Source organism: Amblyomma mixtum, chromosome 3 (genome assembly GCF_055824585.1).
Source record: "Amblyomma mixtum isolate Tamu chromosome 3, ASM5582458v1, whole genome shotgun sequence".
NCBI lineage: Eukaryota > Metazoa > Arthropoda > Arachnida > Ixodida > Ixodidae > Amblyomma > Amblyomma mixtum.
Genome location: NC_143014.1, coordinates 55,815,429 through 55,841,423, shown reverse-complemented (window position 1 = coordinate 55,841,423; position 25,995 = coordinate 55,815,429). Strand labels below are relative to the sequence as shown.

General features: G+C 47.1%; 1 protein-coding gene across 1 annotated transcript; it reads left to right on the top strand.

Annotated features, from left to right (window-relative positions):
- Positions 1 to 841: 841 nt before the first annotated feature.
- Ubc2 (ubiquitin conjugating enzyme 2) lies at positions 842 to 25,716 on the top strand. The gene is made up of 6 exons (XM_089579244.1): positions 842 to 999; positions 1,382 to 1,515; positions 1,711 to 1,761; positions 4,028 to 4,160; positions 7,153 to 7,300; positions 24,249 to 25,716. The coding sequence occupies exons 1-6, from the start codon at positions 853 to 855 to the stop codon at positions 24,344 to 24,346; spliced, it is 711 nt and encodes a 236-aa protein (XP_089435370.1). The 5' UTR covers positions 842 to 852; the 3' UTR covers positions 24,347 to 25,716.
- Positions 25,717 to 25,995: the final 279 nt, after the last annotated feature.

Here is a 25,995-nt window from a genome sequence, read left to right as displayed (position 1 = left end):
TGCGAATCTTTTCACAATAAACGTAGCACTTATTAGTTTCACCTTGGTGGCTGCTTCCAGTGGGCAAGGAAAAAATCCACTCGCTTTTGAGCGAGCGTACCGACGACTTGGTATTAGCGCGCGTGTGCACTATTTAGCGACATTTTCCACAGGCGAATTCCCCTTGTTGTCCCGGTGCATATTTATGAAGCAAACCGCTCGTTTATTTTCTCTCTCTTTTTCTCTCGGAGCAGCGCGTACTACTGCAGCCGGCTAAGTTCAAAGCCGCGGAAGATTGCGTGCACCAGACCTTGAGGAGGCACTGCTTGAACACAAAAGTTGGAAGCTGTGCAATCTACGCAAGGTAGATTGTCTGCTTGTCCCTGTTTTGAATGCGTGCAAATTAGGTGCAGTTTACCGCGACTCTAAGCTGCATAAAAAAAATTGATTTCATTTGATCCGCAAAGGGCGAACAGAAACTAGCATGAGCTCGTAGACACGTGCATGCATTTAGTTCTCTACCAAAATTGGTTTCAACTCAACACTCCAGAAGGCTACTGTAATGCAGAGTGCACTAACAGACCCACTTTTTAACTGTTGACACTGTCGAATAATAACAAAAGACTACAAACGCTATTTCCGAGTTCCAACAAAGGTGACACCATGCCTTGAACGCAAACGCGGCCGCGGCTCTGCGGGCTAAAACTGCTAAACCCATCAACACGCGCACAGCCGCCTACGCGCGTTCACGTCTGCTAGTTATGTTAGAGGACACTAATCGTGTCAGCATACGTAAAGTAGCATGAACCACTCGTAAATTTCCTCAAAAAAGAATATTTTCGAGAATATTGCAGCTTGCTAATGGCGGGGGTGATGATGCATTTCGTAACTGCAGCAGCGAGGGAGTGCTTCCGTTTCACAGAACAGCGTACAACACTACCTGACACCGCTGACACTACCGCGACAACAGGGGCGCAGCGTACGCTGTTCTGCTGTTCGTCAGTGGGAGCTCGAGCTTCTGTAAGTCGCGGGGTTTTTTTTTTTGTTTGTTTGTTTTTTGGTTTCAGTATTAAACGAAGTAACTTACAGCTGCGTTCATAGCTCGAAGCGCCGTACGGACGGAGTGCCTAGCGTTGTCGTGGCTCTTTACGAGAGACATGGCTTCGCTGGGAAAGTCCGTCTTCCATTCAGGTCTTTGTTAGGACTGAGGTGTTTCTGTTGGTATCGTTCGTGTTGATAAGCTTGTACACCTGCAGTCTGTGCGTGCTGTATTGAATGCTCATCACAGTAAGAGCAATACCCAAGTGCCTCCTCTTCGTCTGGTCTGCCGAGGCGCATGTTTCGGGAGTGCGTATCACTCGATTGCGTTTCTGAGTGCGATATGTCCGGTGATCGAACGCAGGCCGGACCATCAAGGCCCGAGTCTTCCACAACTAGAAGAAATTTATCGGTGACTGGCGAACATCCCGGAGAGGACCGAAAGGCGCTGAAGTCAACCCCCAAAATGTCGAAGGCTTTGAGCACAAGTGCCAAGAGGTGAGTGGGCCAATCGTCCTTAGGACTAAGGCGGCACCCACGTCGTGACGAACTCGGGGTTTCATAAGTTGTCCCCTATGCTGAACTGTGGTAAAATATTGCTCTGCCACTGGTTCGCCAGTTTTAACTTGACCTATGTATGTCAGCTAAAGTCAACAGTGTGCCAAGCGTTGTTATCGCTACTTCTTTTCACAGGATCCAGAAGGAGCTTGCGGAAATTACATTGGACCCGCCGCCTAATTGCAGGTTTGTTTATCTTTCTGATCAATATTCGAACTCCGTACTGTAGAACAAGAGGTCGCTAATTCGTGTGAAACAAAATGGTGGCTTTGTTGACATAGCGCCTGACTGCTGTATTAAGCGAGGCCGAAGCGTGTGCCGAAATCGTACGCTGTCAATACTTGAGGCTGAAAGCTTAGCGGCAGTGAGCACAGTTGTCTAGTGGTGTAGTGAAGGTTGCCCTGTTTAGCGCAACATATATTAAATAGATTTTGCAGGAATCTGTTCTGGTTGTTGGTCATGTGAGTGACTATGACCGAGGCATATAGTTTTTGTATTAAGTAGACTTCCCTGGAGGCGTTCTTGGAACCTCTTTAGCGGCGCATGTTACGTACCGTTTGTCAGCAGTTAGTTGAACATCAGACTGGGGGAATGGATGTTGTTTGTGAAGCTTTGACCTGCTATTTCCACTGCACATCGTGCAGTCTATGCCCACATCTTTCGTTATAGCCACTCATATGCCAGTTTTTCTAGCTCTGGTTCTGTTCTCTAGCATATTAACTTAATGGCGCACAAAATCATTGTGCATATATCTGTCCAAACCACTCTACTATTGGAGGCTTGGGAACCTTAGTTGTGGATCGGAAAGCGATGATATTTGTCGTGATCATTCAAGGGAAAGGAAAATGCACGCAGGCTAAATCATGATTAGGAGCTTCAGTTTTCTTGTAGTTGCCATTAATCAAGATACTTCATCTGGTTCATCACGTCATTACCAGTTCTTACAGCCCTGGTGTTTGCACTATTGAATTCAACAGTTGCCACTGCAACTGTTTAGGCGCACTAAATTAATGGCTAATTACACTGCATTCATAAGTTCGATTCAGCTGGTGGATTAGGTGATCTTTGCACTGACTCTGGTGCTTGCTCTGCAATAGCTTTAAATTTTTTAGTACCTTCAGTGCAGTTGTAAAATGACCTGTGGCAGCAAACTTGTACATGTGAGTGATTTTTAAAGCTCATTATTCTTTGCTGTTTTATAAGTTTGTGTGCAAAGTACTTTGAACTTCTGTGAATCTCTGAAGGATCGTAACTAAAGAAACAGCACAGGAACAAAAACACAACAACGACTGCGTGACCGGATAAGCGCTATTGCTTTCAACTCGGCATTTGTTGCGGAAAGGAGCATATATACCCTTCTGAATTATTGGAAGGGAATAAACACAAAACAGCCAAGCCACGTGCTAAGCCAAAATATCGAGCTCTTTCCTAGATAATGCCACAGACGGCCTACTGACACATTTATCCCCTGCCTGAGCTATCTCCAAGGCTTCCACGGTTTCCCTTGTCAGATCATTGCGGTGTCGGTACAAAGTGATCATCTTATCAAACAGGGGATGGCAAGGTGGTTCCGCGTCGCATTTTTTACAATGCGCTTGTCCTGTCTTGTCGTCGCGTCTTGATTCCTGCGCTATGTTTCTTTAGTTATGATGTATTACCAACACGTCCAAGTCTGTTCACCTCTGAAGGATGGCGGCTGCTATGACTTCAATGCAAACTGTGTTTAGCTGTTTGGCCTACATACTTTGTTTCAAGACATGGACTCCTTTCTTATGGTTTCAGATGTCTGCACGGTGGGTTGTAGTATAGATTTTCACAAAGTGCCACATAGAACATTTGCATTGCTGATGGTATACATCAGAACTATAACTGCCTTGAACTATGTGGTGTGGCTTGGTTCTGAATGCTGAGTGGTGACAGCTGTTTAGCTACTTCATAGTGCCAATGATTTGGTATGTGAACACGCTGTAAAGCGTATTCTTTGTTACCTCTTGGAAGCATGAAACTGTTTGCTCTCAGTTTATTGATGCCAGAAATAAACATGCCTGAAGCAGCTCAAACATGAAAGTGTTACTAGTGCAGACTGAGGTATAGCTCTAGAGCTTGCAAAAGCATGTGACAGGGTTGTATCATGATATGCAACCCCTTATATGCTTCCATTTCACATTACAGCACAGTTTTTTATCTAGTTACATAGGCAGGTTTGTCATCGAGGGAGATGTATCAATGTTGGTCTTGTCCATTTTTCCAAATTGCAATCTTCCGAAATTCATTTTATTATTTTTTTTCCTTGCACTGTTTACTTGAGCCGCCTGCATCACAGAGGCAGAAACAGTCACTAGACGCTAGTATGCATTATCAACTGCAGGTGTTGATGGTAGTGCTTGACATTCACTCTTAAATCACTTACTGGGTAAGAGAGTGCTGCAAATTTTATTGTTGTTTCTAACAGTGCGGGACCCAAGGGAGATAACCTCTATGAATGGGTATCAACCATCCTTGGACCTCCAGGGTCTGTGTACGAGGGTGGCGTGTTTTTCCTGGACATTCACTTCAGCCCAGACTATCCTTTCAAGCCACCAAAGGTGATGCCACTGGATCTCTCGGACTTGTTTTGAGTATGAGGCAGTGGTGTAATTGGAGTGACTGAGGGACTTATACTTTAAAGTGAATAAACCATGCTACTTTGAGCCTTTGGTTAGCCCTTCAGGTGCTCCTGGTTTAATTTACAAAGAGCATGGTATTAATAGAGAAGCCTGGCAGTGTTAGCCAATCGTATGTATTGCTGTGTGTTTTATTCTGGTGACAAGTCATGTCGTTTTCTTCCGAAGCCTGTAAAACGGCAACATAGCAGTCACTTTTTTTTTTTTCCCATTGTCATTGTATGGTTTTGGTTTTACATAACATTTTGGGAAGCAGCTTCAACTTTCCGTTCTTGTTAGTTTTTTATATGTGAGCCTTAGTATTCAAGATATGACTTTTGAACTGTAGTTGTCTAAAAGAGTGGTTTAGCTTGACCTGCTGCCATCACTTACTGCCAGTGTAGTCTACTATTGTTGTCACCATGGTATAACTGCTGGTGATCAGAACTGGGTTGGGGACACAGTGCCACTACCCACCACAGTGGTCCAGTGGTCAGGGTGCAAGGCTACTGAGCCGGAGTTCACTGGTTCGAACCTGGCCGCGTTTCGATGGAGGCAAAGCGCAAAAGGCGCCTGTGTGCTGTGCGATGTCAGTGCACGTTGAAGATCCCTAGGTGGTCGATATTATTCCAGAGCCTTCCACTACGGCACCTCTTTCTTCCTTTCTTCTTTTACTCCTTCCTTTATCCCTTCCCTTACAGCGTGGCTCAGGTGTCCACTAAGATGTGAGACACACTGTGCTATTTCCTTTCCTCAGAAACCAATTTTCATTTTCACAGTGCCACTTTCACAACAGGCTTGTCGTTGACTTACTGTTGAGTCAGTGTGACTTGGCCTATCCAAATCTTGCTGGGGAGCATCAGTAAACCGACTTTGAGAATAGGGAGGGGAATAGGGAAACCGACTTTGGGAATAGGGAGTGGAATGGTGAAACCGACTTTGAGAATAGGGGTGGAATAGGGAAACCGACTTTGGGAATAGGGAGCAAGGTGCACTATCCACTCACTAGTGCTGCATCTGGAGGCCCCTGTCGGTCATGGAGGAAAAGCGGGGCACCTGGCACCCCGCCATTTCTCCATCTCCTGTAACTGATAGGGTCCCCCTATTTTAAAACTCTCTAATATAATTGCTACAGGTTGTGGTTGCTGGCTGTGCACATAATGGGATCAGATAGAAAAAGTAGAAGTGGAATTTTTTTACTGTTTCTTGTGAAATGTCTGAATGCATGAGCAACCTGCAAGTGATAAGTAGGAATTTCGATATGCTATTAGAAACCCCTGATATTGTTTGTTCAGTGCCTTTTTTAGGACAGTTATTCTTCCTGTATTTGTGCGCTTAATAAGCTTTTATTTATACTTTCCTTAATTGTTTCCTTAATTGCAAATGCAAGGAAAAGGTAGGTTTGAGTCATGTGAACATCATTTCGCTTGGAAATAGTAATATTACATATAATATTCATGAACAACAAATGTGATTTTAGGTTATGCTCTCAAATTATTGTTTTCTTATTTTTTAAAATTGAGTACATACTGTATACCTGGACAGGGTCCAAACAGGACTGGCACAATTTAGCAAATGTAGAAACCAAGAATACAGGACAGAATTCTCAGTGTAACTCAAATTATGACAGAACTGTAAGGTTGTTCCAATCAAATATCGTACGGGGAAAAAAACAAGTTTATAGCAGTCAGTTTGTTAGTATTGCAGTTGATATGGGAGATGCCTAGTGAAACCTTTCTGAAATCTTTCTGCAAAATCAAACAGAAGTGACTTTTTTTTCCTCATTCAACTGTTTTGTTATGAGCTTGCAGGTTTACATCCATGTAGGCATCTGCAGCACTTCCTTTTCTATTCTAACTAGATGGCTTATGAAGCTTTGCGAGACTGTATGCATGGGAATTTTTGTTCAGAGAAAAAAAAAACTTATTGTGACCAATAAACAAGCTGTAGAGTCACAGAAGATGACACAAACGAAGGCGAACAGCATGGGCGCTAACTTACAACAAATGTTATTCTTCTCAAGTGGAAAATGACGTTATCACGCATGTGAAGAGGGTCTGCATATCTGAGACATGAGCCCTTTATCACATAGGAATAAGGATGTAGTGCTAACACATGTGTCCTGGTGTTTGAATCTTTGGTTGTTGTACGAAACATCTTTATTTGAAATAAAGTGTTTTGGAAATAATTGGAGGGACACTTGAGTTCCGCCTTAAAGATATGTTGTGATAGCATTAATGTGTTAATGCCCATATATGCGGAATTCATCAGCCTGACTACGCCCACTGATCTCGAATTAACCCTGTCCTTTACAGTCATATGTCCCTGGCAGTCCTCATACCACTAAAGCCACCGTGGTGGCTCAGTGGCTGTGGTGCTCGGCTTCTGACACAAAAAACGCGGGATCGATCCGGCCGCAGCAGTATCATTTCAATGAAGGCAGAATGCTAGAGGCCTGTGTACTGTGCAGTGTCAGTGCATATTAAAAAACCTCACCTAGTCGAAATTATCCGGAGCCCTCCACTATAGCGTCTCTCATAGCCTGAGTCGCTTTGGGACGTTAAATCCCATAAACCAAACCAAACTTCTCACTAAACGCTGCAGATCTTCTTATGTTATGCTGCCGTTCAAGTCTGCCAGTTTCGCTGCGCCATGTCACAAAGTGCTGCACTTCCTGGTTTGGTTCCAGCACTGTCCTTAATTTGTTCCAAGTTGAGTTGACCTATAAATGCTCTGTGAAAGTGTGTGTGTGTGTGCGTGCGTGCGTGAGTGCGCACGCCTCTGAAATTGTACTGCTTAGTGACCATTTTGCTAGAGTTTTATTTGTTCATCCATATAGAAAATTTTACTCATAGTATTGACTGTCTTGCCAACCTACCTGAGGCCTCCTGCTGCTGACTTATTGTGAATTGGCCTTTGTGTGGTCTTTCCGCAGGTTACATTTCGCACCCGCATCTACCACTGTAACATCAACAGCCAAGGAGTCATATGTCTAGATATTCTTAAGGACAACTGGAGCCCAGCGCTCACCATTTCCAAAGTTTTACTTTCAATATGCTCTCTACTCACAGACTGCAACCCAGGTGAGTGGCGCAGAGGCTGCAGCCTTACTGTGCCATGCTTGTTGTGGTGTGAGTGTGACAGTTGTTAGGGCTGGTCATGTTGAGTGAAGTCTGTGTCTGTTTTGGCATCAACACAGGCCTTCTCTAGGCTCTACTTTAGCTTTAGAATGGGGGAATGAAGTTACAATTCTGAAATCTTAAGGGAACATGTATTTTTGCGTGCTGATTCCAAATATGTCATTTAATATCATGTAAAACAAGTCCTTATGTACTTAAGTAACTTGTTACACAATTTTTTTTTTTTTTTAGAGAGAGCTTTTAAAAAAAATGCTCTGCAGAGAACTTGCTTAAAGGGGTAGAGACATCAAATTCCAAGGTTGTACAAAAGACTGCCATACGTTTCCTTTGTATGTGAGGACCATAAGAGCGAAGTATTAAATTTAAGGGAGGTCTAGAACATATTTTAATTTCATTTTAAAGTTTGTGAAAATGCTCACTCTTGAAGTCTGAGCCATCGCTAGTGCATCAATGTGACGTAGGAACAGAGAAGAAAACACAAGCAAGTATTTCCTACGTCATTGCACAGTTTTCTGACGTACGGGACCAAGTTTTGCGGTTTCGCGGCCTAGCAACCTTGGTTACGAGTGCTCACGAGTCTTTTTTTTTTCTGCACGCTCGCGAGTGCGATGGTGCTTTACGCCCGGCGTTGCCGCAGGCGATGTCGTTGCCGAAAGATCCACTTTTGCAGAGGCATATTGCCCGTGCTCTAATGTAGGAAGCATTCTCTAGTATCATGGATGTTATGTATTTTCTTGTGCGAACGTGAAGTACGCCGAGCATGCCGGCCGGCCGGCCAGCCTGGATCCCGTCTGCCGGCGTCATAAAAAGGAGCTAAAGTGTGTTCTTGACGTAAAGAATAAACCCTGGGATAAGAAATGTGAAAAATGTGTCATTTTTGAGGATCGCTGACGAATACTGAGCTGCTGGCAAAGGTAACGACTGTGATACGAGCAAACTTTTTGCCACAACCGCCTCGCAGCTGCCGCTGGCCCGACGTTGCGGTCCGGCTCGCCTGGCGCCCGCTCGCTTCGCTGCTGAAGACGTCGTGGAGATTTACCATACTATTATTTTATTGTGAGATGATGCTGTTGACAGTAAAGTGATGTGTAGAGTAGGCCTTTTATTATAGCGCAGGCGACTTCCGAAGCGCCGGCCGCTGCGACTTCGATGCGGAAGAGGCTATAGGCCTAGCGACGACCACGGCAACCAGGCAGCAGAAGAGCTCGTCGCTCGGAGCGCCCGCGAGCGATGCCGTTGCCGAAAGCTCGAAACATAAGCAGGCATGCTTTGTCGCTGCTCGAGCAGTCTTTCTGAGGGACTGCTGTACGGCGGCGAAGTGCGACACCGGTTGCGGGCGGAGCTTGGGTAGAGCGGCGCAGCGATGCTCACCGCTCCGTGTTCCTGCTTGCAGTGGGGCGGCAGTTCGCAAGCGACGATCAGTGCGGCGCGTCGGCCAAGTGGCCATATGGCTTGATGAATGTTGCTGCGCGTGCATTATTTGTCTAAATAATGATTGCACTTCGCGCTCTGAGCTCGCTACTTGTTTTTGGTCGGTGAATGTTTTCGCTCTGCCACCGATATGCCCAAGGCACGTCGGCCAACGGGTCTCGTTTTGGTCGGCGGCGTTGTCACACTAGGACGACGCTTGGTCGTTGGGGCGTCGTCGTCGTCGTCGGTGCAGTGTGACTGGCTAGTCGGGGAACGACCAGGTTGGCCGACGCGACCGTCGGCGTCGCTGTCGCGTCGACCTCGGGGTCCCGTCGGCCTAGTGTGAACGCGCCTGAACTGCGCGCTGATCCCAGGCTGCCCTAGTCGTCGCTAGGCCTAGGTGGTCTCGCTTCCGCAGTTGACGGCGCTTTGGAAGTCGACTGTGCTATAATAAAAGGCCTACTCTTCACATCGCTTTAGTGCGAACTCGTCCCATAATAGAAGATAAGTTCGATTTCCACGACGCCTTCATCAACGGAGCTAGCAGACGAGCAGCGCGCACGAAGAAGCAGCGTCTAGCTGTCGGGATGGGACAACGTCGGCGTGAGGTCGGCGCTGTTGTCGGCAGAGGGTGACACACGGGTCGGCCGACGGCTGCTATCTCGGCGACGCGACGGCGATGCGCTCGTCAGGCGACGACCGGTGCTCGGTCGGCGTCTGCGCAGTGTGACAGACGCGCCGACGGCACGAAAATCGCTGCCGCCGACCATCGCCAGACTGAAATCGGCCGATCGTCGGCGTAGTGTGAACGCGCCTTTACCATTTGACGTTGCCTACACGCTCGGTGTTCGCTGGCACAATCTGAGCTGCGTCGGGCCTGACGCCTGCCTCCTCTTCGGAATCGCTGGCCAGCGGATCAAAAATGAAGTGGTTGTCGGGGTTCGAACCGCGGCGTCTTCTTCCTCGTCTGCGTCATCCCGCGATTCCTCATAATCGGTGTCTTCGCCGAAATAAAACTCTTCTTTCCGACTCGGAGCTGTTCGACTTGCCCTCCTCCCGGCTCTCCGTGTTTACGCGCACCACGTGCGTGTCAAGCAGACGACATGCCTACACGACGTCACGGCTTTCCGGGCCCACGTGACAACGCATTGTCTGGTTTTTGACGTCATGAAAGAGCCTGGCAAAACCTGGCAACTACGAACCGAAACCGAAACTGCCGGGTACAAATAATACGATTATTAATTATATAATGCGAGTTCATGCTTCTAAGATGGTGTTCCATGCTCACTGAATCGCTACGCATTATTTACAACCCAGAGATACAACACAAAAATTTGGTGTCTCTACCCCTTTAAATATATGCCATTGGTTTGTCTTGACATCAAAGGGTGCAACAAGGGTAAAATTATCATCTTGCCTATCGTAGAACTTGAGTTATTAGGTTTTTAATTTGCCACTCCAGAAACAGGGATACCAACTTCCCATTTCTGAAGTGGCGACTTCAAAACACCATCACTCAACTTCTGTGACAGGCAGGGTAATAATTTTACCCTTATTGCACTCCTTAATGTTGAGACAAACCAATGGCTTGCATTTCAGCAAAGTTCCCTGCAGGGAAACTTGTTAAGTGCTCTCTCCAAAAGACCTGTGTAACATATTGCATAAGTGCACAAGGACTTTTTTTATACATGAAATTAAATGACATTTTTAGAATCAGCACACAAAAATGTGTTCCCAACTTCATTAGTACAAAATATTTTTTCAAAGGCCGGGGTCCTCCTCTAGCTTTGGAACATTTGTTTGCCCTCAGTGCCAGAAAGTTCGCAGTGAGCTGGCAAGACATGCAGCGCTTGGTGCAGCTGCCAGAGTGCCTCATGCTGTCTATAGGAAAGTACACTGCTACGCTGCGCCCTGCTGCCGCCACGTTTTTACAGGAATGCTCACCCACACTTATTGGCCATTAATTTGCTTATTAATTGCTCTTTATGCGTAAAGCTTTATTGCAGAGGCCATAAAGCGCTGTAACATGTCAGCAGACTAGGGACTTACAATAATGGCGCTCGGCTGCTGACCCGAAAAACAGTGCTTCGATCCCGACCATGGCGGTTGCATTTCGATGGAGGCAAAATGGTAGAAGCATGTGTAGAGGCAAATGATAGGAGCATGTGTACTGTGTGATGTCGGTGCACGTTAAAGAACCCCAGGCTGTCGAAATTATCCAGAGCCCTCCTCTACGGCATCCCTCATAACCTGAGTTGCTTTGGGATGTTAAACTCCATGAACCGCTTGCAGTGAGTTCCACTCTGGAATTGTTATTAAAGGTGCAGTGAAGAGGAATCTGAACTCGTCTTTTTGCCGCGGGAACTCAATCTGCACGTTCCGAGCATTCTTAGAAACTTCGATTTATTGCCCTGTGTGGCCAATTTCCCTAATTAAATCGAATTAACGTCCGGCTCCCATTTTTTTTTTAATTCTCCCCTGTACGGTGGGCGGAGTCGACCAATGCGTGGAGTGCCTTTCACCCAGTCCCGTGGCGGCTTGCCGCTCTGCCATCGGCGGAGTAATACGTAGTAGTCCGTAGAAGCAAACAGTCCGCGCGTATTTTTATTTCTGCGGGCTTATTTTGCGGCTATATTATCTGCGAATGAAACTATTTATTCATGGAAACCTAAAAAATAAAGTGAAGCGAAAGCAAAGCCTCCACAGAGCTGGCTGAAAGGCACTCCACGCGTTGGTCGACTTCACCCACCGTACGAGGGAGAATTTGAAAAAAAAAAAGGCGGGAGCCGAACGTTAATTCGATTTAATTAGGGAAATCGGCTACACAGGGCCATAAATCGAAGTTTCTAAGAATGCTCGGAACATGTAGATCGAATTCCCGGAGCAAAAAGACGAGTTCAGATTCCTCTTCAGTGCACCTTTAACCCTGGCGCCATTTTTGTTGTCATCAAAAACTAATATTTTTTTGCCTAAGTAGAATCTTGAGGTCTCAAGATAATTGGTTTTTTCCAGTGTAAAATACCACTGGTTAATTTTTACGGTGATGTGTAAAATTGCATACGCAGCGTTCATAATTGATTAAAATAGCAAGATTGAAACACCAAGAAATGTCTGGTAAGCACCTGAATGATCATTGAATCAGTTTGTGTTTCAAAGGTGCACATTACGCGTGAAACTGCAACAAAACTTTTAACGATACGGGGAGACCCGGGTCTTTGAGGCCAAAAAATTGCGGAAAATTCAATTATTAAATTTTGTCATTCATATATGAGAGTTTCTTTATCACTGATGGCGGTTCACATAATTATAAAAAAAATTGCCAGATAAATGTGCCGTCACGGTGCAAGGCCTCTCGAAAATGCATCAGAATGCATGCATTCTCTTTGGTCTCGTTTGGAAGGACAGTTGTTTGGCTGCCTTTTGTGCTAGAGCAGAACCATGTGCGCCACTTCAGAGCTGAGAGAAATGCCAGAAAAAGAAACGTGATGTGGTCTTCATGATGTCACGTTGCAAATCTAGTGCTTTTTATTGGCTGATCTGGGCACAGTGTACAGCCAGCCGACCTTGGCAGTGGGCAGCGTCGAGCACAGATCATTGCAGCTTTCATTGGTGGCTACTGTGAGTGATTCGAGAGAAAAAGCAAACAGTAAAGCCGGCTGTTTGTGGGTGGCATCTGCGAGTGAGTGAGAGGGACGGAGAAAGTCAATGCTTCCGATTGCGCGGGAGGATGTGAGTGGGGTGGCACGGGCTGACAGTGGCCGCTGCTGTTGATAGCATCAGGGATTGTTCATGTTATCCGTGATAGACGAAACCTTCAGAAGGACTGCATGGTGGACTTAGTGCGGAGGTGACTCTGTTAAGAACATGGCGTCGTGGTTATAGTGTGTGATGCAAGATACTGTTTTTTTTTTTTTTTCATTTTCTCGAGGCGTGAATTTTCTTATCTCGCTTCAACAGTTTGATATCTCAGCATGGCGAGCAACTATAATTATTTTTGCAATGCGAAGCTTTTTGTGCATGCAAAATGTTGGTGGGGATAATTTAGTTATTTTGCTTCAGTTAGAAGCACTTGATAGCTCCAGTTTGATGACCAAAGTTCATGGAGCTGCGAAATTAGTAATGATGATTAAAAAATCGATCTCCAACATTGTGTTCTTTATTTATTTGGCTGTCTGTCCACATTATAAAAATAGCTTAGAATGCCATCTTTTTTTTCATTGCAAATCCAAATACATATTAGAAGATAATTTTCAATTCTATGATGAATTAAAGAAATATCTTAAAGTGATGGCATATTTGAATCAGCTTGTAAAATTGCATTAGATATGGAAATTTTATCAAGATTTGTCCATAAACAAAAAAGTTGGAAAAAAGTCGCTGTGGTATGATTCTTCAAAAATGTACTGTGAAAGATCAGTGCCAACTCGTGGCACCTGACAAGAGACACGCGTCCTGAGATGTTCTGTGAAGCCATGAAAAGGAGTGTGTCAAGGAAAATTATAGTGATTCTGTGCTTGGAGGGTTACAGTACCAGACGATCTTGATTTTACGCCTTAATTTGGTGCCAACAATTGTTTTGAAACCTCTTTTCTGAATTGGGTCTGCCATAATGCATGCATTCTCTTTGGTCACGTTTGGAAGGACAGTTGTTTGGCTGCCTTTTGTGCTAGAGTAGAACCATGTGCGCCACTTCAGAGCTGAGAGAAATGCCAGAAAAAGAAATGTGATGTGGTCTTCATGATGTCACGTTGCAAATCTACATGTTGACATTCTACATGGAACTTCGCACTGAAAATTCAAAAACCGGTGGTAAAAATGCCTCTATATAAAGCAGTCATTCCATGCAAACTGATCCAAACATTGTGCTTGACCATCTTCGATTTCTTTAAAAAAAAAAAAAAATCATGGCTTATTTTGTTAATAGAACAAACATTATTCCAGCTTGTTTTTGTCCACCATGGTGGCTCAGTGGTTATGGTGCTCGGCTGCTGACCCGAGAAACGCGGGTTTAATCCCGGCCGCAGCGGTGTATCGATGGAGGCGAAATTCTAAAGGCCCATGTACTGTGCGATATAAGTGCCCGTTAAAGAATCCCAGGTGGTCTAGATTTCCTGAGCCCTTCACTAGGGTGTCCCTCATAGCCTGAGTTGCTTTGGGACGTTGACCCCCCCAGGAAACAAAAGAAATCGATCCAGCTTGTTTTTGGTGAAATTTTTTATGCGAAGCATATTGCTAGAGCTACCACTCACGCCGTCGCCGTGGGACCCCCACGTGACACCGTGACGTCACACCACGTGACATCGGATGAGAGAGCTGGCCTCTACCTCACGCCGTCGCCGTGGGACCCCTAGCCATCACGCCACGTGACACCGTGACGTCACACCACGTGACATCGGATGAGAGAGCCGGCCTCCACCTCGCGCCGTCGCCGTGGGACCCCTAGCCGTCACACCCGCGCATCCCCGCGCATTTCGAACGCGCGTTCACACTCTGTTTAGGTGAAACGCTCGCTCCACCGGGCAGGCAGACGCGGCTTCTGTGACAATCCAGGCGCTCACCCAACGCGCGTCTCGGGGTTAGGCGGCGTTCCGCTGTAACCATGCCGTTGTCTTCCCCCACGACGAAGGCTTCTAGTGGTTGTATTAAAATGACCAAGTATGCAACCAAGGAAAGCCATGTATTACCAAGCCTAGCCACTAATATGCTTCGCATTCCCCAGGCTTAGCCAAGCTGAGCCTCAGCAATTTTTTTTCGTGTCGTAGCTGCTTTGGAAGGGATAGCAAAACCTAGACTTACCAAATTTTATGTTCTCACTACAGTCATTGCAACTATTTTTCTAAGTTGTCCAGAAGGCAAAGAAGCCGATATAAAATGTAAGTCATGTCAGCAAAAAAAAAAAAAAAAATTCTGAACATGAGAAAATTTGCTTTTCGAGGCATATTGAGCTGTCAGTTGCATAGAGAGGTGGTCCTAGTAAAAATTTGAGAGATAGTAAGTTACACAGTACTGTTAAATGGCATTTATTTGTGGTAGTTTAATCTGAACATTTTCAGTTTGAAGCGAGAAAATAATCTTGAATCTTGAAGGGAATAAAGTTGAATCCCTGTGTTCAACGTTGGTGTTGCTCCTTGCTATACACACAGCCAGCACTCCACTGCTCGAATACATTGGTGTGCTGGGTGTGGACGCTGCCACGTCAGGGAAACAGAAATATGCCAAAGGGCACGGTTACGATGTATAAAAACGAAGCGGCTGCGTGGCACGAGATTTAGGTAACTCTTGTGTTCTAAATGTTCATGTTATTCTCACAAATTGCATCTAAAACATGCACAGTGGATTCTTCTTTGCACAAGTTGATCATGTAGATGTTATAAGTTAATTACTGCAATATTGTCCATTAGAAGGGAACATGTTAGATCAAGGAAGTGATCGTTATATGCTTCGACCATGCTGTTTTGAAGCATTGTTTCAGTTCTTTGGTGTCAGACTCCCAACCCCTTCTCTTTCATTACCATGTTGTTAGTGGCTATTTATTGGTAGTAAAAAATGAAAATAAAAATGGAAAGAACAGATGTTGCTTGCTGCGGCATCTGCCATTGAAACCTGAAGCACCCGAGCTGCAGCTAGCGGGAATAAAAGGACAGGGAGAGGGAAAGAAAGGGGGAGCAATAGTAAGAAAGGAGGGGGGTAGGGTGGCAATATGCGCTATGTACAAATACAGGATATTGAAATAGAAATAAGTGTGGGGTGCTGTGTGGTAGTTTTCAGGGAATTTTTTCCTGCAAATATGTGAGGTGTAAAAAAACGCAATACACATGAAAATAATTGCAATAGAATGTGCTTTCTGAAGACAGTTATTTTAACTCAAATACTTGGTGTGAATATCGCCAAAAAAATTGCACACAAAACCGTGAAAATTAAGGGGGGGGGGGGGGGGGAATGGTATTGATGACAATATTTCTTGGAGAAGTATTGAAAACATTCTGGAAGGTACAAAATGTTTTAGATTTGTTGATAAACTAGCCATTAAAAGTTTGAAATTATAATTTGAAAACTTTTTGAGGTGGAAGTTTTTTCTGGCACTGCATGAAAAAAGGCCATTTTCAGACTGTCTTTGATATAAATTTTTCACTCCAATCAAAAATTTTCAGAGTAAAATGTAATGTCAAAATATACCTTGATAACTGTACTTTCTGACATTATCAGTTAAGGACATTTTTGAAGAGGCTGAAAAAAGAATTGGAAGAACCACAAAGCACCATACCTTTTGTGTTGGTGTACTCACAAGACAATTAAAACGATAATACCGTGAAATCTCGCTTTAGCGAAGAGGCAAAAGTTGTTAAACAGTTAAATATAGCAGAGATTTGTAATAAAAAATTTTGCCAGAAACTCTCGCTACAGAAGTAAAATTCAACCAGCAAAAGGATGGCAACTGGGAGAGACCTGTAGTGTGCCATCGTGGTCCGGCAGCCGAAGACGACGACTGTCCCAGTACGCCTGCCAAGCACGCGCAGACTGGATTTTCATGGCTGCTTAACTGCAAGGCCGGCGCAGCGCTGTCCCATCCCAGCCTGGCTGAGCGCGTCCAGCCGAATATATTTGTGGAGACCTGACGATGACTGGTGCCCACGATTCGTCTCCACAAATTTGGTGACTCCGGACTTCGCGTCTTCATTCTCTGCTCCTGCCCTGCTCTTTGCATCAGCCGCTTCGCTAGGCCTACCGCTGCCCGGAGCTCGAGACCCCGCCTACCTTCCATCGTGTAATCCCTGGCCATGGATCCGTCCACTCCTGTGCCGTCACCGTCGCCTCGCACGCTGCCTCTTCATGAGTCCGCGGTCTCCGCCCTCAAGCTCCCCGACTTCTGGTCATCGGACTCGGAACTTTGGTTCCTCACAATCGAGGCCTTGTTCCGCCGGCACCGCATCATGTCACAGGTGACCATGTTCGACCATGTCATTGGTGCGCTCACGCCTGCTACTGCTGCGGTTGTTCGCGACGTCTTGCGCTCTCCGCCTGCCGATCGCCCATACGATCATCTCAAAGCGATGCTCATCCAGAGAACTACTGAAACGGAGCCGCGTCGCCTGCAGCAGCTCCTTACCTCAGAAGAGCTTGGAGATTGCAAACCTACCGAGCTGTTGCGTCGCATGACCGCCCTGGCTGGAGACTTGGCTACTCCCCACGACAGCGCGCTCCTGCGGGAACTCTTCCTGCAGCGCCTGCCTCCGCAGGTGCGCATGATCCTGAGCGCGTCTTCGTCTCAGACCCTGGAATCCCTGGCTACGCTTGCGGATAAGATCATGGACGTCGGCTTTCCCTCCCTTGCAACACTTCATCGCCCTCCTGCCCCTCAGCTATCGAGCCCAGCTCCTGACGATTGCTATACCCGTCTCACTGCTACTCATGAGGAGCTAGCCCGGCAGGTGGCGCAGCTTACAGCTGAAGTTGCAGCTCTTCGTGCTCGCCGGCCGCATTCGTCGTCTCCACCCCGCCGTAGAAGCCCCAGTTTTTCTGGCAATCGTTCTCCGCCCTCGACGACCCTTTGCTGGTTCCACCGCCGATACGGCTCTCGCGCACGCCACTGCCGCCAGCCCTGCTCCTTCGCGGGAAATGGTCCGGCCGAACACTGAAGGCAACCGGTGTTCTCGGCCCGCGATCCAGTCGTCTTTTCCACGTCACTGACCATGTAACCAAAGTCCGCTACCTCATCGACACTGGTGCCGAGATCTGTGTTCTTCCGCCTACGTTGGCTGAGCGGCGCCGTCCTTTAGACTCTCCTCCTCTGACCGCAGTCAACGGATCCACCATACGGACATACGGCCAGAAGTCTGTAACGCTTGACCTCGGACTCCGCCGTGCTTTTCGCTGGGTATTTGTTATCGTGGACGTGCGCACGCCAATCATCGGCGCCGACTTCCTATGGCACTACAGGCTCCTAGTTGACATGCGGCAAAACAGAATACTGGATTCAGAAACAAGCCTAGTCGTCCAAGGCGTCTCTTGCCGAGCTCCACCACTCCGGCTCCTCCAGGCGCACAGCACCATTTCCGACCCTTGGTCCAGCATCCTTGCTGAGTTTCCAGATGTCTTCCGACCCCCGTCCCTCCAAGCGCCAGTCGCTCACAACGTGACTCATCATATTGTGATGACTGGGCCTCCCGTGTTTGCTCGCGTTCGTCGCCTCGCACCGGATCGCCTTGCTGTCGCCAAACAGGAATTTGAGCATATGCTTGAGCTTGGCTTCATCCGCCCCTCCTCCAGTCCTTGGGCGTCGCCTCTCCAAACGGTGCCCAAAAAGACCGGCGACTGGCGGCCGTGCGGCGATTACCGGGCCCTCAACAAGGCCACAATCCCTGACCGCTACCCGATTCCCCACATCCAAGATTTTACATCACCTCTACATGGCTGCACAATCTTCAGCAAAGTCGATCTTGTGAAGGCATATCATCAGATTCCTGTGGAACCGTCGGATATCCCGAAGACCGCCATTATTACACCTTTTGGCATGTTTGAATATCTGAAGATGCCTTTCGGTCTTCGCAACGCGGCCAAGACTTTTCAGCGTTTCGTTGACCAAGTCCTACGCGGCTTGACGTGCTGCTTTGCCTACCTTGACGACATTCTCGTCTTCAGCCCTACGGTAGAGGCCCACAAGCTCCACCTGCGTCAGGTGCTCGAAAGACTCAGCCGCTTTGGTCTTGTGGTCAACGGACCGAAAAGCGAGTTCGGTGTTGCTGAGTTGGACTTTCTCGGCCATCGCGTCAACACCCATGGCATTCGTCCCTTGCCGGCCCGTGTCACCGCCATCAGTCAGTTTCCCCGGCCCACCACCACCCGACAACTGCGCGAATTTCTTGGCCTCGCCAACTATTATCGGCGCTTCATTCCTCGCTGCGCTGCAATACTGCAGCCTCTCCACGACCTTCTCTCGGGCCACAGCAAGCCGACCGCTCTTGTTGCTTGGACCGATGCCGCTGACCGCGCATTCAGCGGCATCAAAGCAGCCATTGCCGGAGCGACGCTGCTGGTTCATCCTAAATGTGATGCGCCCACGTCCGTCATGGTTGACGCATCGGACACTGCTGTCGGCGCGGTATTGCAACAGTTCGTCACTGGTGTTTGGCAGCCAATTGCCTTCTTTTCCAAGAAGCTTGCGCCCCCTGAACGCCGCTACAGCACCTTTGGCCGAGAGCTGCTAGCAATATATTCAGCCGTGAAGTACTTCCGACATTTTCTCGAGGGACGCAGATTTCATATCCTCACTGACCACAAACCTCTGACGTCCGCGCTAGCATCCAGCAGTACCTCCTACGCTCCTCGCGAAATCAGGCAGCTCGCCTACATTTCCGAATTTACCTGCGACATTCGTCACGTCAACGGCAAGTCCAACATAGTTGCCGACGCTCTTTCTCGTGCTGAAGTCAATGCGACGGACAATGGACGGCCAGTCATCGACTTCACGGCTATGGCTGCTGCTCAACGAGCCGATGCCGAGTTGCAACGGTTTCGCACGCGACACCTCTTTAGTGTTGCAGGACGTCTTGCTCCCTGACTGCGCCGTTCCCCTAGTTTGTGATACATCAACCGGTCGCCCTCGCCCCTACGTGCCTCCACCATACCGACGAACCGTCTTTGATGCCCTCCATTCTTTGGCCCATCCTGGCATTCGCGCAACACAGCGCCTTGTCACGGCTCGCTATGTCTGGCCTCGCATCAACGTCGACGTTCGCCGCTGGTCGCGCGCGTGCCTGAGCTGTCAGAAAAGCAAAGTGCATCGACACACTGCGACGCCGCTTGGCACGTTCCCGTCCCCGGACGCCCGCTTCAGCCATCTGCATGTCGACATTGTCGGTCCCCTTCCTACCTGCGGGAACCACCGCTACCTGTTAACCTGCATTGACAGGTTCACGAGATGGCCTGAAGCGATGCCCCTTCTGGACATAACGGCGGAGTCGATCGCAAGAGCACTCATCACACTGTGGATAAGCCGCTACGGTGTCCCTTGCACCATTACGACTGATCATGGTCGTCAATTTGACTCCACCTTATTTGCTAACCTATCTCGGCTCCTCGGCGCCAATCACATCAAGACGACCTCTTACCACCCGATTTCCAACGGTGTCATTGAGCGTTTTCACCGGCAGCTGAAAGCTTCACTTATGGTGTCCGCTTTTCCTTCGCCATGGATTGAGCGCCTACCCTTCGTCCTGCTTGGTCTCCGCACTGCACTTCGCAGTGACTCTTCTACCTGTGCAGCAGAGCTAACGTTTGGCACTACTCTCCGTGTCCCTGGCGAATTCTTCGAGCCCTCACCACCCACGCCTGCTGACGTCTCAGATTACGCCTACGTAGCGCTATGAGCAGTGTAGTTCCACCACGTCAACGCCAGTATTCCCGTCGTGTCCACGTCCCCTCCGACCTTCAGCGGTGCACTCACGTCTTTGTTCGCCACGACGCCGTACGCCCGCCCTTACGGCCACCATACGATGGTCCGTACCAAGTGCTCCGGCGTGCTCCTAAGCACTTTCTCCTGCTCATCAACGGCCGGCAGGACACAATCTCAGTTGACCGCCTTAAACCTGCTCATCTTGACACCGACGTCATCGCTAACTGTGCCGCTGCATTCCCTCCCGACCGTGCCAGTCCTCGTCGCGTACGATTTGCGCCAAACCTATCCGCTTTTCGCCATTCACACCTCGCTCATGGCTTCATCGCTAGAGGGGGGGCCCTGTAGCGTGCCATCGTGGTCCGGCAGCCGAAGACGACGACTGTCCCAGTACGCCTTCCAAGCACGCGCAGACTGGATTTTCATGGCTGCTTAACCGCAAGGCCGGCGCAGCGCTGTTCCATCCCAGCCTGGCTGAGCGCGTCCAGCCGAATATATTTGTGGAGACCTGACGATGACTGGTGCCCACGATTCGTCTCCACAGACCTTTTCTGTAGCTTTAACACTGTTTCGAAGGCGTTCGGCGATTGTGGAGGCCGCAGAAAAAAAAAAGCAGCAAACGTCGTTTAGCAGACAAGGGAATGGAAAGAGGCACTCATTATGACATAAATGACGGAAGCCAACAGCCACCGAAACCAAGGAGCATAGGGGATGCCCTTTTTTTTTTTTGTAGTTTTATCAATGGGACATTAATAAAAGCAGAAGAAAAAACAACCACATTCCGCCGGTGGGATCCAAACCCACAAACTCCGAATTTCACGTCCGGTGCTCTACGAAGTGAGCTAAGGCAATGGCTGTCCAATCTTATGCTTTCGGGGGTATTTCTGTATACTGTAAGCGAAACCTTGAGAGAGTTCACAAGCGCCACCTTCGTCCGTAGTACGTCACTTAGGTTGGTTTCCGCGCAAAGCACTGCAGCACGTAGTAGTGCCAGGTCAAACGCCAGCTAGGGTAGCTTTCTCGGATTACAGCGGTGTCGCATAAAAATTCGGATGCCAGGAAGAAAGGTATCGCCGTTTTCACCACCTCCACTCCGCGAGAGTCTACGTGAGCTGAGGACGGGTGCTGGAAAACTACAACAACCGACCATGTTGCTGGTTCCGGGCCCCTGTCAACGGGTGCGAGAGGTGCAAACCGGTGCTGACCGCCTGGCTACCAGCTGTTCTTCACGCCACTATGTCCTCTGTGGCAGTGTCGGCAAATGCGAGATAAAGCGTGAACTGTGGCGCTAACGCTTGCTGCACCATCACTAGTCAACTGTGCAGTGAGGCAAAGCCTAAGGCTTGCCATCCAAACGGGCACAGCTTAACACTGGGCTATTCAGTATATCCATTCTATGGCAAACCGCATACAATAAAGTAAGAATTACATGTGTTTGTTGAAAATACAGTTCGATATATAGCCAGTAGTTCGTAAATCCATATTTGTTATAATGAGGTTTGCTGGTAAATTGGTTGGAAATTCTCTAGAATGCTTTAGTTTTACAAGAAACTAGCTGTTTCGGATGATTTAGGGCCAGTTGCAACACATCACAGCTTTTGCAGACAGCTTTGTGCTATCATGCAGCGCCATTCCGGGGTTGGTGCCCTAATTTCTACTGGGGCATGAAGTCTGTTCTTTTTTGGGCAGACGAGACACTACAGAGACCAGAAATATTCATGGCATCAGTGCGACGTGTGAACCTGCTCTATGGACAAAACAAACAATCAAGAAACAGAAAATGAACCTTACAGGCGAACTGGTGCCCACATTTCATGCTGAGGTTCTGCTGTTTCTTCATCGGAATCAAAATCCAACTATGCAGTATCATTTGCCAGAATCACTGCTGCTTAATGCATTGCAAAATCTGCTGCAGGTGCTGCAGAATCGCGCGAAGCAAAAATTTTTCGAGCGTGTGCCGTTCCTGCTGCTGACGCCATCCTGCGAGCGCATTGCACCGGAACTTCAGCTTCAGGGGTGTTTCGAAAATTGCTGTCTTGCAGGAAAAATAAAAATGCAAGAAACTAAAGTATGGTGTGTAAACAACAACTCAGCAGCCCCGGTAGCACTGAAATCGCACTTTGAATCCGTCGATCGATGCATAGTGGCGTGGTAATGACAGAGTTAACAAAACAAGCAAATTTGGTAGTTTGTTGAAACAAATGTTGTTGCCATTGTAAACAGCAGATATGGAGGCATTTGGCGCTGTTCTCTGCCTTTGTACTTCTTCAGTCTTTTAGTAGTAGTGCTGTGCCCATTTTTATTCAGTGTGTGTATACTTTTCATGGATATTAGGGTCGAGGCACTTAGTTTTCGTGATTGTGTGAACAGTCTTGGATTTAAGCATTTTTAGAGCGAAAGCTGCAAAAGCTGGGCCACCGCTGAAGCCTTGAGTAAATAAATAAAATATTGCTGCAACTGGGATTCGAATCCGCGTCGTCGCGAACAGATGAGCTTCGCTGGCCACCGCATGGAAGCACTATGCTATCGCCGCAGCTGATCACGCCTCATGTTAAACTGCAGCGCACTCTCATGCTGTGCATTGCATATTGTTGTCTTCATCAAATTCCACCTCCGGCGCAAGCAGATCAGATCAGCTTAACCTGAGTCTAATATCATTACTAGACATGCCGACGACCTAGCAAAAGCAAAACCATGAGCAAACACGTGCTTTCGCATGTCTACTTGGTTCAACTATGTTGAAAGCCTACCATTTTTTTTTCGGGATTTTGTGTTGATAACTAAATTCCCATTTTTTACACAGCTGTTGTTACGGACATCAGTAGGAATGAATTTACTAGGGGTGTGCGAATATCAAATTTTTCGAATACGAATACTTAGTTCCGAATATCGAATAATTAAGGACAAACGCATTTAATCACTACAAAACATTTATTTGGGCACCCAAAAACATCACAGTTGAACTATCGATGATTAAGTAAACACAAAAGGCGTGTGTGGCTGCACATGGTCAGGCAGAAGTAGTTCCCTTCTAACTGAAACGACTCCTCCAGCCACAGAAAATGCCCTCTCACTTGGCACTGCTATTGCGAGGTACTTCGTGCACAGCTGTGACTATACCAGCTTCGAAGGTATAGCCACAAAAAAACTCACCAGCGCAGTCAGCTACGGCATGGCCCTTGGAGGAAGAAAGAATTTTCCTTCCGTGTAGGCGCCGCCATGTTGTTATGTATCTGTCGATAGGGCTTGCGGACCGAAATGAACGCCGGTGCTCACGATGAATATTCGGCTAGATACGAATATTCGCGTCGGGTCGAATATTCGAAACAACACGAATACTTGGATTTCGAATCGAATTCGAATACTAAAAATATAATATTCGAAGTATATTCAAAAATTTCGAATATTCGCACACGCCTAGAATTTACCTTATTTGTAAGAATATAACATGAAGGGGAGTTACTCGGCCTCTGGAGAATCTAACATGTCTTATGATGGCGAAATCTAAAACTGTTCAGGCCAACCATAGCTGAAGGAGGGTCCGCTGCAGTTCAGGTGGCTACCAGGAAAAAAAAAAAAGCAAGTTTGCATTGTAAGCATGCCTGAACTTAGTAATTCTCAGGCCTAGCTGTTGAGTGTCAAGTGTACCGAAAACTGCTCAAGAACTGAAATCCAATGACAGAGACCTTGCACTGTTTCTTTCTGAGCAAGACGAACAAGGTCAAAATTTCGACGCCCTGTCTTTTTTGGCTGGAATGGAAGAAGTGACCTCAACACTCTCTTCCATTGCTCTCAAATGTCTATCTGGCACAATCAGTTCTCTTGAAGGAGAGGGATCATCGGTTGTTATGGAGACCTAGCATCAAACAAGATACAGGATAACATTACATGATGCGGAGTTAAAACAGCCACCTTCCATTTTAGAAGAGGGACCTTTGCAGCATGCAAGGCATGTGTTAAAAAAAATTAGCATGCACGTTTCTTTCATGTGTCTTAAGCTTCCCGCGGAATTTAAATTTTTCGCCTGATTGCAATGGCTGTAAACTGGAACTCATGGTTTGCTTACAATGTGTGTGTTTTCAATTTCAGCGGACCCGCTGGTGGGCAGCATTGCCACGCAGTTCATGCAGCAAAGGGAGGAGCACGACCGCATTGCCCGGCTGTGGACAAAGCGTTACGCTACATAAGCTTAGCTATCCAACTAGTGGTTGCAACGACATTAATTATTGCAGTGTACACGCTCCTCTTTCCCTGCCCTCTCCACCACCAAAGTTTTTTTTTTCCCCCTTTCATTTTTCTCTGAGGATTCACTTTAGGCTTTATTTGATGCCAGTGGCGAATGTGAGTCAGCCTCTCCTGTCCCCTTGCGTCCCCTGTTATATCTATTTGAATGTTCCGTTTCCGAATACGCAAATTTAGCGTTAATAGGCTTTATTTGATGCCAGTGGCGTGGCGAGTGCGAGTCAGCCTCTCTTGTTCCCTTGCCCGCCCCTTTTATATCTATTTGAATGTCCTTTTTTCCGAATACGCAAATGTAGCGTTAATCTATTTTAGGGCAGAACGAAAGTGAGATTCTCTTTGCGTAAGCGTGTCTGAACATCTGTACATAGTTTATTTTTCGACGTTAAGTGCATTTTGTAACTTAATCATGTGCTGCCCCCACCCCTATTTTGGGCTAAATTTATATTTTTACTGGTACCGTACCTTGGATAAATTTAAAGTCCTGGCTGTTTTCAAATCGTGCAGTAGCAGCCAAAACTAGAATAAGGACTGATAAGAGCTTCCTTGTCCTGTTCTCACTTCTCTGTTATATCCTGCCCTCTTTCAACTACTTATGTTAGAGCCTGATAATAGTGGCGCTTCCCCCTCTAGTGGCATGACTGAAATGGTACGGGCCTATGGTCAGTACACCTCAAGAGTGAGCGCAGAAAAGTGGCCAGCTTGGCATAATGTCCGTGCACTTCTTGAGGCCATCTTACGAATTGTGTGTGCTTATTATAGCCGAGATCGTGGTGGACCTTGTGACCCGAATTTGCGCGTATGTGTACTGATTGCGCAAAAAATTGAATTGTGTGTACCCGTATTATGCTCTCCCAATTATAAATGCATACGTCTTGATCACTGAATTGCGAATGTTTTTTACTGGCAAGGCTGACACTGGCATGTTGACAAGTTTCATTCCAGCTGTAGGCTTGGATGAGTGTGATGCTGTGAACAGTAAACCAGTTCTGATTGGCTAAAAGAAAATGGAACAGGTTTAGATGTTGCTTGGGTGTGTGTCTCCGTGGTCAGTGTTGAACACTTTTTTTTTTTTTTTTCTGGCTCTTGTCTTGGGGTGAGGGGAATTTCATTTACAAAGCTTACACATAGGGAACACATCCAAGTGAGCTTGTGCGGCAGCGACGAACATTTTAGGCCATATTCATAAATTCTTTCCCCATGTAGCTGTGTATGCTGCACGTGTCAGTTCTGTTTGCTTGTTACATAGTGTTTGTGGTGTTGTGTAATTTAAATCTTCTATACAAAGTACATAAACAATAAAAAAGGCAAAGCTGAAGTCTTGCATGTCTTTTTTCGATAATTCTGCATTTTGTAAAAAATTGAAGTATGCCCAGTGGCATGCTGTGCATGTTATACAGAAAGACCCTTTAGGGCAGCCAAAATTTGTAGAAATGAAACCTGCAGTCTGTGAACTGTATTGATATTTCAGCGTAACACGGTTGTGCATGCATCTCCGCTTCTTTATAGAGACACTGAGGACAAATGGAAGCTTGCCTGCCACGGTTGGTTACTGCATTCCAGTGAAGCTATTTCCACTCGAATTTGAGCTTTTACG